The sequence below is a fragment of the Zootoca vivipara genome, chromosome 4 (assembly GCF_965207765.1).
Source record: "Zootoca vivipara chromosome 4, rZooViv2.hap1.1, whole genome shotgun sequence".
Classification (NCBI taxonomy): Eukaryota; Metazoa; Chordata; class Lepidosauria; order Squamata; family Lacertidae; genus Zootoca; species Zootoca vivipara.
The window spans coordinates 38,376,645-38,391,774 of NC_142587.1; the positions used below are offsets into that span (position 1 = coordinate 38,376,645).

The window sequence follows — 15,130 nt, forward strand, 5'->3', positions numbered from 1 at the left end:
ATAGAGTTGCATTAAAAGTCTTTAGAAATGTTGTATTAGAATGACTTGGATTTGGAAGCTGTAACATGATCTGTAACAGGAATAGGCTAACTGTAACACCCCCCCAGGTGTTGCTGAAGTCTAACCAGACTTCTCCAATGACCAAGGATGCTTTTGGGGGGGGGGGGTTGTTACAGGTTAACTACCCCTGTCTACAGTATCAGCCTTCACTCTTTCCAGATCCAGGTACCATCTTCAATCCCAAACTGAAGCCACTTTAATCTTTTTTCTGTTTAGAAAGCAGAGGAGGGCAAAGCTCCTATCTGGCGAAGTTCATACAGAAGAGGATGTTTGGCTGGGTAGGAAAAACCGCATCTCACAAAACTCCCTCTTCTGCAAGCAATTCAAGCCAGGGGAGCTCTACTCTCCTCCTGTATACCTAAATAGCTCCCCAACCTCATCTCTTTCAAACAAACTTAACAGAGTGGTGGTACCATCACTGTAACCCATCTCAAATTGGGATGCAGGGCATCCTGAAGTCCAATGGTTTGCCACAGGAGGGAGGAACCTGTGACACTCTAGATATTGTTGTACCACAAACTCCCATCATCCCTCACCCATTGGCCGGGGGGGGGGGGGCTGCTGGCAATCCGAGTCCCAACAAAATCTGGAGGGGTGGAGAGATCACAGGCTCCTCATTACAGAAATCAGTGTACTAGGAAGACAACAGAGGGGGGAAATACAAAACTTCTAGTCTTCAAAACCAATTTCAAAGTAAAAGGGCAAGACAGGGCAACCTCTGTACTCATCACTTCAGCTTACCTGCAGATCTCCTGGATTCAGTCTACCTGCGTGGCCACAGAAGTCTTCATGGGCCATGGAGCCGCCTGCCAGTAAGTATGTTACCTGAGAAAGAGAGGATTTAGAACATCAGGGAAGCCCAAGCTCACAGCGGGTTTTTATAGCCTCATCTGACAATCATGAAGGCATTTGTTCCAGGGGAGTTTGCAGTCTGAAGCCCAGTGAACTGTAATCTAAATGACATTGTTTCTTTCCAAAAATGGAACTAAGCCTTATAATAATAATAATAATAATAATTTATTATTTATACCCCGCCCATCTGGCCGGGTTCCCCCAGCCACTCTGGGCGGCTTCCAAAAAAAAACAGAAATTCTAAAATACAGAAATCCATCAAACATTAAAAGCTTCCCTAAACAGGGCTGCCTTGAGATGCCTTCTAAAGGTCTGGTAATTGTTCTCTTTGACCTCTAGTGGGAGGGCATTCCACAGGGTGGGTGCCACTACCGAGAAGGCCCTCTGCCTGGTTCCCTGTAACTTGGCTTCTCGTAATGAGGGAACCGCCAGAAGGCCCTCGGAGCTGGACCTCAGTGTCTGGGCAGAACGATGGGGGTGGAGACGCTCCTTCAGGTATACCGGACCGAGGCCGTTTAGGGCTTTAAAGGTCAACACCAACACTTTGAATTGTGCTCGGAAACGTACTGGGAGCCAATGTAGGTCTTTTAGGACCGGTGTTATGTGATCTCGGCGGCCGCTCCCAGTCACCAGTCTAGCTGCCGCATTCTGGATTAGTTGTAGTTTCCGGGTCACCTTCAAAGGTAGCCCCACGTAGAGCGCATTGCAGTAGTCCAAGCGAGAGATAACTAGAGCATGCACCACTCTGGAGAGACAGTCAGTGGGCAGGTAGGGACTCAGCCTGCGTACCAGATGGAGCTGATAAACAGCTGTCCTGGACACGGAGTTGACCTGTGCCTCCATGGACAGCTGTGAGTCTAAAATGACTCCCAGGCTGCGCACCTGGTCTTTCAGGGGCACAGTTACCCCATTCAGGACCAGGGAGTCCTCCACACCCGCCCGCCTCCTGTCCCCCACAAACAGTACTTCTGTCTTGTCAGGATTCAATCTCAATCTGTTAGCCGCCATCCATCCTCCAACCGCCTCCAGACATTCACACAGGACCTTCACCGCCTTCACTGGTTCTGATTTGAAAGAGAGGTAGAGCTGGGTATCATCAGCATACTGATGGACACCCAGCCCAAACCCCCTGATGATCTCTCCCAGTGGCTGCATATAGATGTTAAAAAGCATGGGGGAGAGGACAGAACCCTGAGGCACCCCACAAGTGAGCGCCCAGGGGTCTGAACACTCATCCCCCACCACCACTTTCTGAACACGGCCCAGGAGGAAGGAGCGGAACCACTGCATGACAGTGCCCCCAGCTCCCAAGCCCTCTAGACGGTCCAGAAGGATGTTATGGTCGATGGTGTCAAAAGCCGCTGAGAGATCCAGCAGAACAAGGAAACAGCTCTTACCTTTGTCCCTAGCCCGCCGGAGATCATCGACCAGTGCGACCAAGGCAGTTTCAGTCCCATGATGAGGCCTGAATCCTGACTGGAAGGGATCCAAATGGTCCGCTTCTTCCAGGCGTGCCTGGAGTTGTTCCGCAACCACTCGCTCAATCACCTTGCCCAAGAATGGAAGATTTGAGACTGGGCGATAGTTGGCCGTATTGGCCGGATCTAAAGATGGTTTTTTAAGAAGCGGTTTAATAACCGCCTCTTTCAGCGGGTCTGGGAAGGCTCCCTCATGGAGAGAAGCATTTACCAACCCGCGAAGCCCATCGCCCAGCCCTTCCTGGCTAGCTTTTATAAGCCAGGATGGGCAAGGATCAAGGAGACAGGTGGTTGGTTTCATTCGTCTAAGCAGCCTGTCCACATCCTCGGAGGTAACAGATTGAAATTGATCCCACAAAACTTGACTAGACAGGACTCTAGCACTCCCCCGCCCCGGCCCTGCTCCCACGGTGGAGTCTACCTCTTCCCGAATCTGAGCGACTTTATCTGCAAAAAACTTTGCAAAATCATTGCAGGAGATCATGTGGCCCGTACTGGGCCCGGATGGAGCAGGTGGTTCCGCTAAATTGCGAACCACCTGGAAGAGTCTCCTGCTGCTGTTTTCTGCAGATGCGATGGAGACGGTGAAGAAGGTCCTCTTCGCCGTCGCCATTGCCACTTGGTAGGCTCGAAGTTGAGCTCTAGCCCGTGTCCGGTCTGATTCAAAATGAGTTTTCCGCCACCGGCGCTCTAGCCGTCTCAACGACTGTTTCATTGCCCTCAGCGCCGGGGAAAACCACGGGGCTGTCCGGGCTCCATGCAATCTGAGAGGGCGCTTCGGAGCCAGACAGTCAATAGCGCTGGTTAACTCCGCATTCCAGCGGGCCACCAGGGAATCAGCTGAAAGGCCATCGACATGGGATAAAACATCCCCTACCACTCTTTGGAAGCCAATTGGATCCATTAAGTAGCGGGGGCGGACCATCCGAATCGGTCCCACCTCCCTGCAGAGGGAAAGGGTTGCGGAGAAGTCCAGTTGCACCAGAAAGTGATCTGACCATGGCACTTCTTTTGTTTCGCTTTTACTTAATGTCAGATCAGCAACATCCATAGAGGTAAACACCAAGTCCAAGGCATGTCCGCGGCTATGAGTTGGGCCAGACTTATTCAGGGACAGCCCCATGGTGGCCATGCTTTCCACGAAGTCCCGAGCGGCTCCTTGTAAGGTCGTGTCGGCATGGATGTTAAAATCCCCTAAGACAACCAAGCTAGGTGTCTCCAGGAGCACATCCGACACGACCTGAAGCAGCTCGGGCAGGGAATCCTTGGTGCAGCGGGGAGGTCGGTACACCAAAAGGAATCCTGTACTGCCTCTATTGCCCAACTTCCAGAACATGCACTCAGAGAACTGGGTCTTCCCAATAGGACGCCTGGTGCAAACTAATGACTTCCTAAAAATCACTGCAACCCCCCCTCCCCGCCCAGATGGCCTGGGTTGCTGTGCATAAGAGAAACCTGGTGGGCAAGCAGCGCCAAGAACGGGCCCATCGGCTTCCTCCAACCAGGTCTCTGTCACACATGCCAGGTCAAATCCTCCATCCACAATCAGGTCGTGAATGGCGGTGGTCTTATTCATCATCGACCTGGCATTGCACAGCAGCACCTTCAGGTCATGTGGGTATCCCTTGCTGATTCCAATATCCGTCCGGTCAGGACCAGACCTGGAGGCAGGGATAGTCCTCAGACAACGACTAAGTCTGCCTCCTCGGTAATGACATGGTCTGGTCTTAGCGTAACTCCTCCTCCTACCCGTGACCACTGAGATCGGTTGTTCCAGTGCACACACCCCTGTGGAATCTGCCCCAGCCATTTTGCTTGCTGGGACCCCCTCCCGGGCAGCCCTGACCCCTCCCCTTAAAAACAAAATAAAACCTCTGTAAAAAACAGCAAGAACTCAACAAAAGAAGAACACAAAAAGACAATAAAACAATAAAACCAAAAACAATAAAAATTACAAATACACTAAAATTTAACAGATTCCCACACCCAACTAAAAATCCCTCCCACCTACCACCCCAAACACAATAAAACAATAAAACCAAAAACAATAAAAATTACAAATACACTAAAATTTAACAGATTCCCACACCCAACTAAAAATCCCTCCCACCTACCACCCCAAAGAAGATAAAAACATTAAAAATTCTTTAAAAAGCATTTTAAAAAGGACTCTGTGCTGTTTCAAGTTCCCCTGGGCAGCACCAGCAGCAGAGCGGCGGCAGCAGTCCTTTATGAGGCCTTCCAGGCCCCGCCCTAGACCAGGTGGAAGGAGGCAGGGACAGGGCCTGTGGGCACTCACAGCAGGAGAGAGTCCTGGGCAGCACCAGCAGCAGAGCAGCGGCAGCAGTCCTTTATGAGGCCTTCCAGACCCCGCCCTAGACCAGGTGGAAGGAGGCAGGGACAGGGCCTGTGGGCACTCACAGCAGGAGAGAGTCCTGGGCAGCACCAGCAGCAGAGCAGCGGCAGCAGTCCTTTATGAGGCCTTCCAGGCCCCGCCCTAAACCAGGTGGAAGGAGGCAGGGACAGGGCCTGTGGGCACTCACAGCAGGAGAGAGTCCTGGGCAGCACCAGCACCTGGGCAGCACCAGCCTTATGAGACTTACAATAACATTTCCAGTAAAAATACAGTTTGAAACAAGCAAGCAAGCAAGCAAAAAACAACAAACCCACAGAGCAAATAAATATTGGGTATAATTCAGTCAGTTAAAATTTTAGAATCTTATTGATTTAAACAGGAGAGTTAGACAGATTGTTAATGTTTTCCCACTGAAATCAATGGCACTACACTGTACTGTATTGATCCCCCTGGTATCTCATGGTACCCCAATGACATAGACATTCTGTTTTTCATTTAAACTAGACATGGTAGAATGATATCTTGCATACTTATTGTACAAACTAAAAGCAACATTTGGAGGGGGGGAGGCAAAGATGAGCGGCACTGAAAGGGAATAAAATGAATGTACTTTAAGGGACAAATCAAGCTGCTAGTGAAAGAATGAGGTGGAAAAATACTGTAAGTGTGATTTTCCCACAAATATTTACCTGGACTGTATTCCTACACAGTCACGCTGGTGAAATCTCAATAAATTTCCTGGGTGGTTTTTGTTTTTTGTTTTACTTTCGTGTACTATAAATGTATTCCCTATTACCCACTGGATTTGATAATTCATCATTCACTTAAAAAGCATGTGATCTTTAAAGAGATTTTCTCTGCAAGTCGAGTTCACGAAGAAGTCATTTTGCCCTGCGCAAACTCATCCTTACCTCTACTGCTGCTGAGCAGTGCCACCTGCTGGCGGGATGTAAGACATGCTCCACAATCTGTCACAGCAAAAGCATTAAGAAGAGTCTGGCATGACCTTAAAGATGAACAGGTCTTTTTGTAGCATAGCCTTTTTCAGACTCTGGATCACACAGTCTGGCCATAGTAAAACTGCTAAGTCTTTAATGTGCTGTAAGAGGGTTGGGTTGTTTTTTTTGTGTGTTTTTTTTGGTACAGTGGAACCTCAGTTTATGAACACTTCAGTTTACGAATTTTCGGTTTACGAACGCCGCGGACCCATCTGGAACGGATTAATTCACTTTACATTACTTTCAATGGGAAAGTTTGCTTCAGTTTATGAACGCTTCAATCTATGAACAGACTTCCGGAACCAATTACACCCATGTTTCAGGTTAAGTACGCTTCAGGTTGAGTACTCCGCAGACCGTCTGGAACGGATTAATCCACTTTCCATTACTTTCAATGGGAAAGTTCGCTTCAGTTTATGAACGCTTCAGTTTATGAACAGACTTCCGGAACCAACTGTGTTCATAAACCAAGGTACCACTGTAATTCTAGAATTTTTACAGATATTTAAAAGATTTATACACTGCTGTTCAATGAAACCTCACTAAGCGCTGCACATAATAATGTTTGCAACTAGAAGCATCCATTAAAACTGTAGAATAAGACAACAAAGACAAGGGCTATTTACACACCGTGTATTTAAAGCACATGCCCTCCCCCAAAGAATCCTAGCAAAAAAATAAAAAATAAATATAAGACATGTCTTATAATATGAGAAACACGGTAGTTCATTGCAAAGAAGATATCTCTGTTCGTTCAAAGCAAGGTGCTTCTTGAATAGCCTGGGCTTTCTGAGAGGGCAATGTAGGCTCCTTCAGCTGGAATACAGGAATGAGAGACAGTGGGCAGCCTCTGTATGCTGTTCTGTTTTCTGTCTCTCCTCCCCGCAGGGGAAGAACTCTCACAGAACCAGCCAAACAAACAACTCTTTATTGAATCTCATGTAAGGCCTGTCATCGGTTGAGGCCCAAGTCAGCTGGCCCCACGAACATAGCAAGCTGCCTTCTACAGAATTAGATCGCTGGGTCCAGCTAGCTTAGAATTGTCTACACTGAGTGACAACAACCCTCCAGGGTTTCAGACAGGGATTCTACCTTCTGCATGCAAACCAGAGGCTCTATCCCTTGAGCTGTGGCCCATTCCCAAACTATGTACTATAGCAATGGTAAAAACCGGCAGACATAAGCAAGCATGCCTTAATAACTTACAGTTTCAAAACCTCGGTGAGGATGATCAGGAAATCCAGCCGGTTTTCCTCCTTTGAATTCGTCAAGCAGCAGAAACGGATCCAGATTTTTCAACTGAAAATTAAAATAGCAAAAAATTGGCAAAGTTGTTGTTGTTGTTTTTAAAGTGACTTGCTTGGGAGAGATCATGTACAACTGAACTTGTGTGGTCCTGTCCTCCGAGTCACACCCACTTGATGAGGATGAAGTGCTTTTTAGGAAAGCTGTTAAGGCTTTTGGGGCAAGCCTCTTGCCCCGACTCAGTGCCAACTCTTGTTCTGACATGCCCCTGTGTTTAATCTGTGCTAGTATTTTATTATTATTAGTGTCATTTTAGTGTTAATTTTGTTTTACTTAGATCGCAGTAAAAAATGGGCGATAAATCTGTTGGATGAATTCAGTGCTAAATCCCATGCAGCAGTGGAACACAAATATGGAGGACACAGTGGGTTTACATTGTCATAAAATGCAAAATAATAATGATGATAATGATAGGCAGAGTTTGGGGCACGACAAGAGGGTCTTAGGTGGCAATCAAAACCCTACCAGAATTCAACAAGTTTTATGTCTAAGTAAACTTGGAAGTTTGTGTCAGTCTACTATGCTTGCTCAAGTCACTCCTGCCCCCAATGCTCCAAAGAAGTGACATTAAGTCAGGCATCCCCAAACTGCGGCCCTCCATTATGTTTTGGCCTACAACTCCCATGATCCCTAGCTAACAGGACCAAGTTTGAGGAGGGCCAAGTTTGAGGAAGCCTGGTTTAAGTATTCAGTGCGGGGAGACCTTTACTACCGGATAGGCAAGCAGTTTGGGGATGCTTGCATTAAGTTAAACTCTTCCACTGAAGTCAATGGAGAATGCCAAATGATTGCACCCATTCCCTCTATAGCCCCACCCATAGGAGTCCACCTGCAGGCACCCAAGGCACACCCCACTGATGTCCACAGCACAAGGGTTACCTTACTCTGCCTACAGCACCCAGGTCAGCATCTCAGGAGAAAGATGCTTTGCTCAAACCAGCTGCAGCAGCTCCAGGTAAAGAGTCTTAAGTTGCAGGCTGGGAAGATCCTCTGCCTCAAAACCAAGCTCAAATCCAACTTGGAGGAAAGTCAAGTGTGTTGTAGTGGTTAGTGTGTTGAGCCAGGCCATGGGAGGACAGGGTTCAAATCTCCCACAGCCATGGAAGCTCACTGGGTTTATCTGGCGCCAGTCACTCACTCTCAGCCTAGCCTACCTCGCAGGGTTGTTCTGTTCAGAACTCAATTCGAGTTAACTGGTAAAGAATTTGGGAACTACCGACATAATTGCCAGAAGGGGAGAGTAACCATGTTGCTAAATCCACCTTATGTCTTTCAAGTTATCAGTGAACCGTGGAAATGAAAGTACTGTATATAGAAAAATCTGATTTACACACCCGGCTAATCCTTTTTTTGGCCTGAGGTGCCCCACACTTGCATGAGCATGCAGATCACCTGAGGCAGAGGCTATGGCTCTCCTCTGCTCATTATTGATCCGATGACAAGGAGGGTGCGGTCTTCGTGTGAACCAGGTTGCTAGGTGGAATCTACTTTTTTAAAAATACACTTTTTTGCTGCCACTGTGAAACCTGGTAGGATTTGAGGGAGGTGGGGATAAAAATAAGCTGGGGGGGGGGGCTTCATCAGGTCCCCGACTTAGCCACCACCACCCCTGTGTTACACTCCCCATCAAACACCCTAGCATACATACACCAATAGCAAGGTACTTAAAGAACTCAAGGTACAAATTTGTGCCTACTAATTTACTATTATTTATTGGACTTGTATCCCACCTTTTTTCTAGAAGCTCAAGGTGGCGTACATGGTTCATCCACCCCTCCTCGTTCAATCCCCACAACAACCTTGTAAGGCAGGTTAGGCTGAGAGGCTGTGACTGGCCCACGATCACCCAATGAGCTTCATGGCCAAATGGGCATTTGAACCCCCTAAGGCCAGGGTTCCCATGCCCCATAGGGGGGCAATTTGATTTTTAGGGGGGGCAATTCGAGAATGAGTTATTAACAGTTAATGGCCTTTTAGGCTTTCTGCACAACAATAGTTCACTTTTTGAATAATAAGAATTATATGTCACGAGGAGAGGGCATCAGGATTTTAGAGATGCTTAGGTGGGGCATGGCCAAAACAAAGGTTGGGTACCACTGCTCTAAGGTAAGTTTATATATATATATATATAGAGAGAGAGAGAGAGAGAGAGAGAGAGTGTAAAAGAGGAAGGGAAAGGGATAGGAGATGAGGGAAGGGGGCGACACAAAATATCTGGAGCTCAGGTACCCTAAAGGTAAAGGGACCCCTGAACATTAGGTCCAGTTGTGGATGACTCCGGGGTTACGGCGCTCATCTCGCGTTATTGGCTGACGGAGCCAGCATGACAAAGCCGCTTCTGGCGAACCAGAGTAGCACACGGGAATGCCGTTTACCTTCCCTCCTATTTATCTACTTGCACTTCGTGCTTTCAGACTGTTAGGATGGCAGGAGCAGGGACCGAGCAATGGGAGCTCACCCCATCATGGGGATTCGAACTGCCGACCTTCTGATCGGTGTGACAATTTTGGATGACCAGGAGCTGGCTAGGTTGATGGGAGTTTTAGTCTGAAATGATTGGTGGGCACCAAGTTGGCCAAGGCTGCATTAGGGCATCATGTGAAACAGAAACAACCAGCGCCTTACCTCAGGCCTCCCGATGCTTCTGCGAACCCGAGCGCCAACTCCTTCCGCCTGTTCCCTGCTCAGCACGGTTTTGACAACTTTCCTTGCAGTTGCAGCCATCCTTGGGGAAACTGCACCAAGAGTCCTAAAAAGAAACCTCACACCACCTGCCCAAAAGAAGACATGTGTCTTAAATAGCATCCATCCACAATGCTCTCTCTGGGCCAGAAGGCAGCAGAGTCAGGCTAAGCGGTGACACGCTCCTTTAGCAAATGGATTTTCTTTTTAACTAGCCAATGGTTTTAGCTGGCAATTCTATGCACACTTTACCTACCGGTGACATAGCTGCCAAGTTATCCCTTTTTTAAAGGGATTTTCCCTTATGCTGAATAGGCTTCCTCGCGAGAAAAGGGAAAACTTGGCAGCTATGACCGGTGAAACTCGGAAAATTAAAATATCGTCAAAAAGTGCATTTATTTCAGTAATGCAACTTATTATTTTTTATTTTTCTTTTAATTTTTACTAATGCTTTCTTTTGGAAATTCCACAGTAATAAAACAGTTACAATAATACAAAAATAAACATCGCTATTACATTTCATTAATTACATTCCATTTATAATTGACCTGCTTAACGACAAATAATTACAATTGCAACAAATAAAGGCTTGACATTATCTTGCTTTGCATGTCATGCATATATCTCATATCTTGGTTTCACCGTTTAAGTTGCATTACTGAAATAAATGCACTTTTCCGAGTTTCACCTGTAAAAAGCGAGCCCTACGGAACTTACCGGGACTTACCCCGGAGGAGGACATGCATAAGATCACACAGTTTCTTTGCTCCCCTTTGCAAATATGTCCATCAGAAGTTTGCTTTGCTTTCTTAATTCCCTCCCTCCCACAAATAAAGTGACCTTTATCATGGTCCCGCAGCTGTTCCCTTTCTTCTTCTCCACTATCGGCTCCCCTACCTTCTCCCCGATCTGAGATGGACAAACCCGGCAGAAAACGCTGCTTGCTGAAGTGCTGGGGAAAACAGCAAGCTCCTTATGACTCAGCAAATCACTAGACTTTCTTTTTTTACAAAAACATAATGTGTAAAAAAACTAACAGGAGGGCCGGATAGAGAAAAACAATAGCGCTAAGGGCGTGGGCGATTTGCCTGAAGCTGCGAGTCGAAGCAGACTCACAGTGCAGGTTTACTCAGGCGCAAACCCTGCTGTGTTGCAACGGGGCTTACTCCCTGGTAAGCGGTGCATCGGATCCCAGCAGCTGCGATGGGACTAAGTGACATTTACTCCCGAGGAACGAGAGAGGCGCTCGGGATTCCGCTCCAAAGGCGGCGCTCGAGTCCACCTGCCACCGTGTGCACTTATGAAGCGCAAATATTATTATTGCAAAGGCAGGATCGCCGTTTCCAAAGGATAGGAACGCCCGGACAAATTCCGTGTTTCCCACATTATAAGACACCGTCTTATGTTTATTTCACTCAAGAAAATAAGCCTATGGCTTATTTTCGGGGGGTGTCTTTTTTATTGTTACTATAAGTACGGTACCTCCTTACTGGGTCCTGCTGGCTCAGGGCTCGGGACGCGCAGCAAGCCGCCTCCTGCTGCTGCCAGATCCCGGAGGCGGCCTACTGGGTCTGGTTGGCCTGCATGGCCTGAAGCTGAGCGGCGGCAGGAGGTCCGCGGGTCCTTCCCTGCCACCAGGGCGCCGGCGGAAGCGCTGCTGGTCCCTTCCGTGCCGCCGGAACGTCGTGGGCTGCATGGCCCGAAGCTGAGTGGCGGCGGGAGGTCCGCGGGTCCTTCCGCACCGCCGGGATGACGGATGGCAGTGGGAGCACTGCTGGCCCCTTCAGCCGGATGAAGGAAGCGGCCTGCCGGGTCGGTGCCCAGCAGCGCTGCGCGGAGCACCAGATCGAGTCAGTGCCCAGCAGCCCCGAGCTGGATTGAGGAGGCGGTGCTCCGTGCAGCGCTGCTGGGCGCTGACTCTGCAGGCCGCTTACTCGATCTGCTGCTCCGCGCGGCGCTGCTGGGCACCGACCCGGCAGGCCGCTTCCTTGATCCGGCGGAAGGGGCCAGCAGTGCTCTCGCCGCCCGTCACCCCGGTGGCGCGAAAGGACCTGCGGACCTCCCACCACTGCTCAGCTTTGGGCCATGCAGCCCACGACACTCCATCGGCACGGAAGGAGCCAGCAGCGCTCTCGCCGGCGTCCGGCGCCCCTGCGGCGCGGAAGGACCTGCGGGCCTCCCGCCGCCGCTCAGCTTTGGGCCATGCAGCCCACGACACTCCGTCGGCACGGAAGGAGCCAGCAGCGCTCTCGCCGGCGTCCGTCGCCCCTGCGGCGCGGAAGGACCTGCGGGCCTCCCGCCGCCGCTCAGCTTTGGGCCATGCAGCCCACGACACTCCGTCGGCGCAGAAGGAGCCAGCAGCGCTCTCGCCGGCGTCCGTCGCCCCGGCGGCGCGGAAGGACCCGCGGGCCTCCCGCCGCCGCTCAGCCTCAGGACATGGAAACTGGCAGGGATGGGGGATGGGGGAGCGCTTTCCCTCCTCCGCATCCCTCCGTGTAACTCTACCCTGCCAGGCGAGCGCTTGCGCTCTAAAGGAACGCAACAAGGTATGGCTTATTTTCAGGGGGTGTCTTAGATTTCACAACTGCTTAAAAATCCTGCCCTGGCTTACTTTATGACTACGTATTAAAAAGGGGGAAACACGGTTGCTCCCGCCCATTCAAAAATTGGCTGTGCCCCGCCCCTTATTGTCCAAACGAGCAGGACAGCCACCCTATCGGCTTTTAGGAGGCGGGACCTCCGAGCGCCCTTTTGTAAACAAGGAAAAGCGAGGCGTGTTTGTTATTCCCTTCGTTGCCCGGGAGGCATTTCCGGTGTGGAAATTAACCCCCCCCCTCCTCCCAGCACACAGCTGGGTTGCATAAAGGAGACATGCACCAGAAGAAGGGATCTGACAGGATCAGATCCAGTCGCACGCAGCACAAACCCAGTCCCAAGGCTTAGGTGTGGGGTGGGCAGCAGCAACAGCGCAGTGGTCACGCATTTGTTTTGCGTGCAGATGGGCCCAGGTGCGACCCCTGGCTTTTCCAGTAAGGGCTGGGAAAAGTCTAGGTGGGGAGCCTTGAGGTGGGGGGCCTCCAGGATTTTCCTGGCCCCGGACACAGAGGCACACGTTTGCATATACACTTTGCCCTCTGGAAATTGGAGCCCTCTTTGGGATGCAGGGCCTCAATGCAAAATGGTGGGCTGCAAAGCCATTAGTAAAAATCCTGGCAGGTGGAATATTGACAGGCAAGCTTTTGCTGCAATTGCGTTTTCCAACTAGGTGTGGCGAACCCTGTTTCGGGGCTGCCTTCCACACAGTTGTTAAAGGTGCAAGAGTCCTGCCCTCCCAACGGTGTCAACCATAAACCATGTAGAATCAGATGACTTAAGATTTAAGAGCAGAAACAACATAGTTGGAGAATATTTTTAGAATATATACATGTATGTAAGTATAGATGAACCTCTGTAACTATAAATGAGTTACATTCATGGGCAAAATCAGGTGATAAGAAACAAATAAAAACAAAGCTAGAAAAGGAAGTCTATTCCCTGCCCTCCGTTGTTTGGTTGCTGTGTTCCATTCCTGATACTTTGCACCAAAAGGCAGACAAACCAGTTTTATTACCTCAATAAACAACAGTCAATTGTTGTTGGGTTAGTCAATAACCCGGCCCAACCTACCTTGCATGGCTGTTTGGAAGATACAGGAGGTGGGAACTAGCTACAAAAGGGGCTTCACACTTGTAGGCATTAAGTTTTGCTGCCATTAACCATAGTTGTTCTTTTTTTAAAAATTATTTATGCTTTTCAGAGTTACACATTTCACTAATTTTACAGTCATTTTAACATTTCAAAACTTGACTTCCTTCCCCCTCTTTCTGCGGTTCCTTAATATTTATTTTTAATATCTCCTGCATGTCCAAATTAACTTAATTTGACTCATTTATTCATCTACTTTAAATACATACTCTTATGAAACTGCAGGGTATTGCAATAATACCCCCACCCCCACCCCCCACCCCCGGTCTGCAAATTAGTACAGCTCCAACCTTAATCTGATTTGATTACTGCAAGCCTACACCCACTTTGTCTTATTTGGGAGTGAGCTACATTAAACACAAATATTTGCTTCTGAATAGGTACAGTATGTATGCTGTAACACTGTAAGTTAACAATACAGTGACTTCTTAATGAGTGCCTGGAGTCCCTGCAGCATGCCTTCACCTCTGCAAAGTTTTGCGCCCCCAAGAGCAGTTTTTTCTTATAACAAAAGTAAAGGTAAAGGGACCCCTGACCATTAGGTCCAGTCGTGACCGACTCTGAGGTTGCGGCGCTCATCTCACATTATTGGCCGAGGGAGCCGGTGTACAGCTTCCAGGTCATGTGGCCAGCATGACAAAGCCGCTTCTGGCAAGCCAGAGCAGCACACGGAAACACCATTTACCTTCCTGCTGTAGTGGTACCTATTTATCTACTTGCACTTTGACATGCTTTCGAACTGCTAGGTTGGCAGGAGCAGGGACCGAGCAATGGGAGCTCACCCCGTCACGGGGATTCAAACCACTGACCTTCTGATCAGCAAGCCCTTTTCTTAAAACTGTTTCGAAGCAGTATCTGATTTCAAAAGAACCCAACACAGGAAAGCTGAATCCTGGCTGCTTGGAGGAAAGGAAGTGCAACAGGGGACAAGAGGAAATGAGGTCTTTAGAACTATGGAGACTCCAAGAACTACAAAATGAGACCGAAGCCGGAAGGAGCTAATTTGTGAATTCAGTGCTGCTGCTGAGTGGGATTTTTTCCAGCATCCACATGGTACATTCTTAATCAAAATGCCACCTCGCATTCCCCGCTCCTTCCAATTTAAACCAAATATACCATTCTTGCTAAGTGTGGGGTTCCCCCCCCATTTATTTATCAGGTTTTCTGGGAAGCCTGGATCAAACTGGATTAAACGGGGAAATAAGGGGTGCCATTTTGATGAGGATGATGTTGTGTGGATGCAACACAAAACATGCATGCCTGAGCAGAACCACATCCACAATAAACAGCTGTGTGGAAGTGCCCTAGAAGAAAGATAGCAGAGAAGTAGGAACAAGAAACAAAAGAAATATCACTGAGTGTGATTTTTTTAAAAATAATTCTCATAATTAATATTTATACCTAGGAAATAGATCAGCTTCCTTAAAAGCACTACACATGTGAAAATCAAAATGGGGAGAGCATTGTCTGGTGTAGCAGTCCTAACTTCAATTACTGTATCCATATATCTTGGGGGGGACGGGACGGGACTATCACATTTGCACAGATAGGGCATTCATTCCCACAGTGGAAGACAAGCAGTATGAACTCCAGTTGTGACGCTTTGTGCAAACGTACCCCACACAATTCATTGGAAAATATTTCTCTTAGAATGA

General features: G+C 48.6%; 1 protein-coding gene across 11 annotated transcripts in view; it reads right to left on the reverse strand.

Annotated features, from left to right (window-relative positions):
• The window catches only part of PIR (pirin), a 32,636-nt gene extending 21,534 nt beyond the window's left edge, over window positions 1–11,102 (reverse strand). Inside the window, exons 1-5 of one of the 11 annotated variants that reach the window (XM_088667746.1) lie at window positions 10,898–11,055; window positions 9,675–9,820; window positions 6,951–7,043; window positions 5,658–5,714; window positions 802–885 (exon numbers count right to left, since the gene is read on the reverse strand). In XM_088667746.1, coding sequence (XP_088523872.1) covers window positions 802–885; window positions 5,658–5,714; window positions 6,951–7,043; window positions 9,675–9,820; window positions 10,898–10,916 — 399 coding nt within the window. In that variant the 5' untranslated portion in view covers window positions 10,917–11,055. Of the gene's footprint in view, window positions 1–801; window positions 886–5,657; window positions 5,715–6,950; window positions 7,044–9,674; window positions 9,821–10,448 lie in introns of all 11 variants that reach the window. The other 10 variants (XM_088667749.1, XM_088667748.1, XM_088667747.1 and 7 more) reach the window with 10 other exon arrangements.
• Between the last annotated feature and the right edge of the window lie 4,028 nt (window positions 11,103–15,130).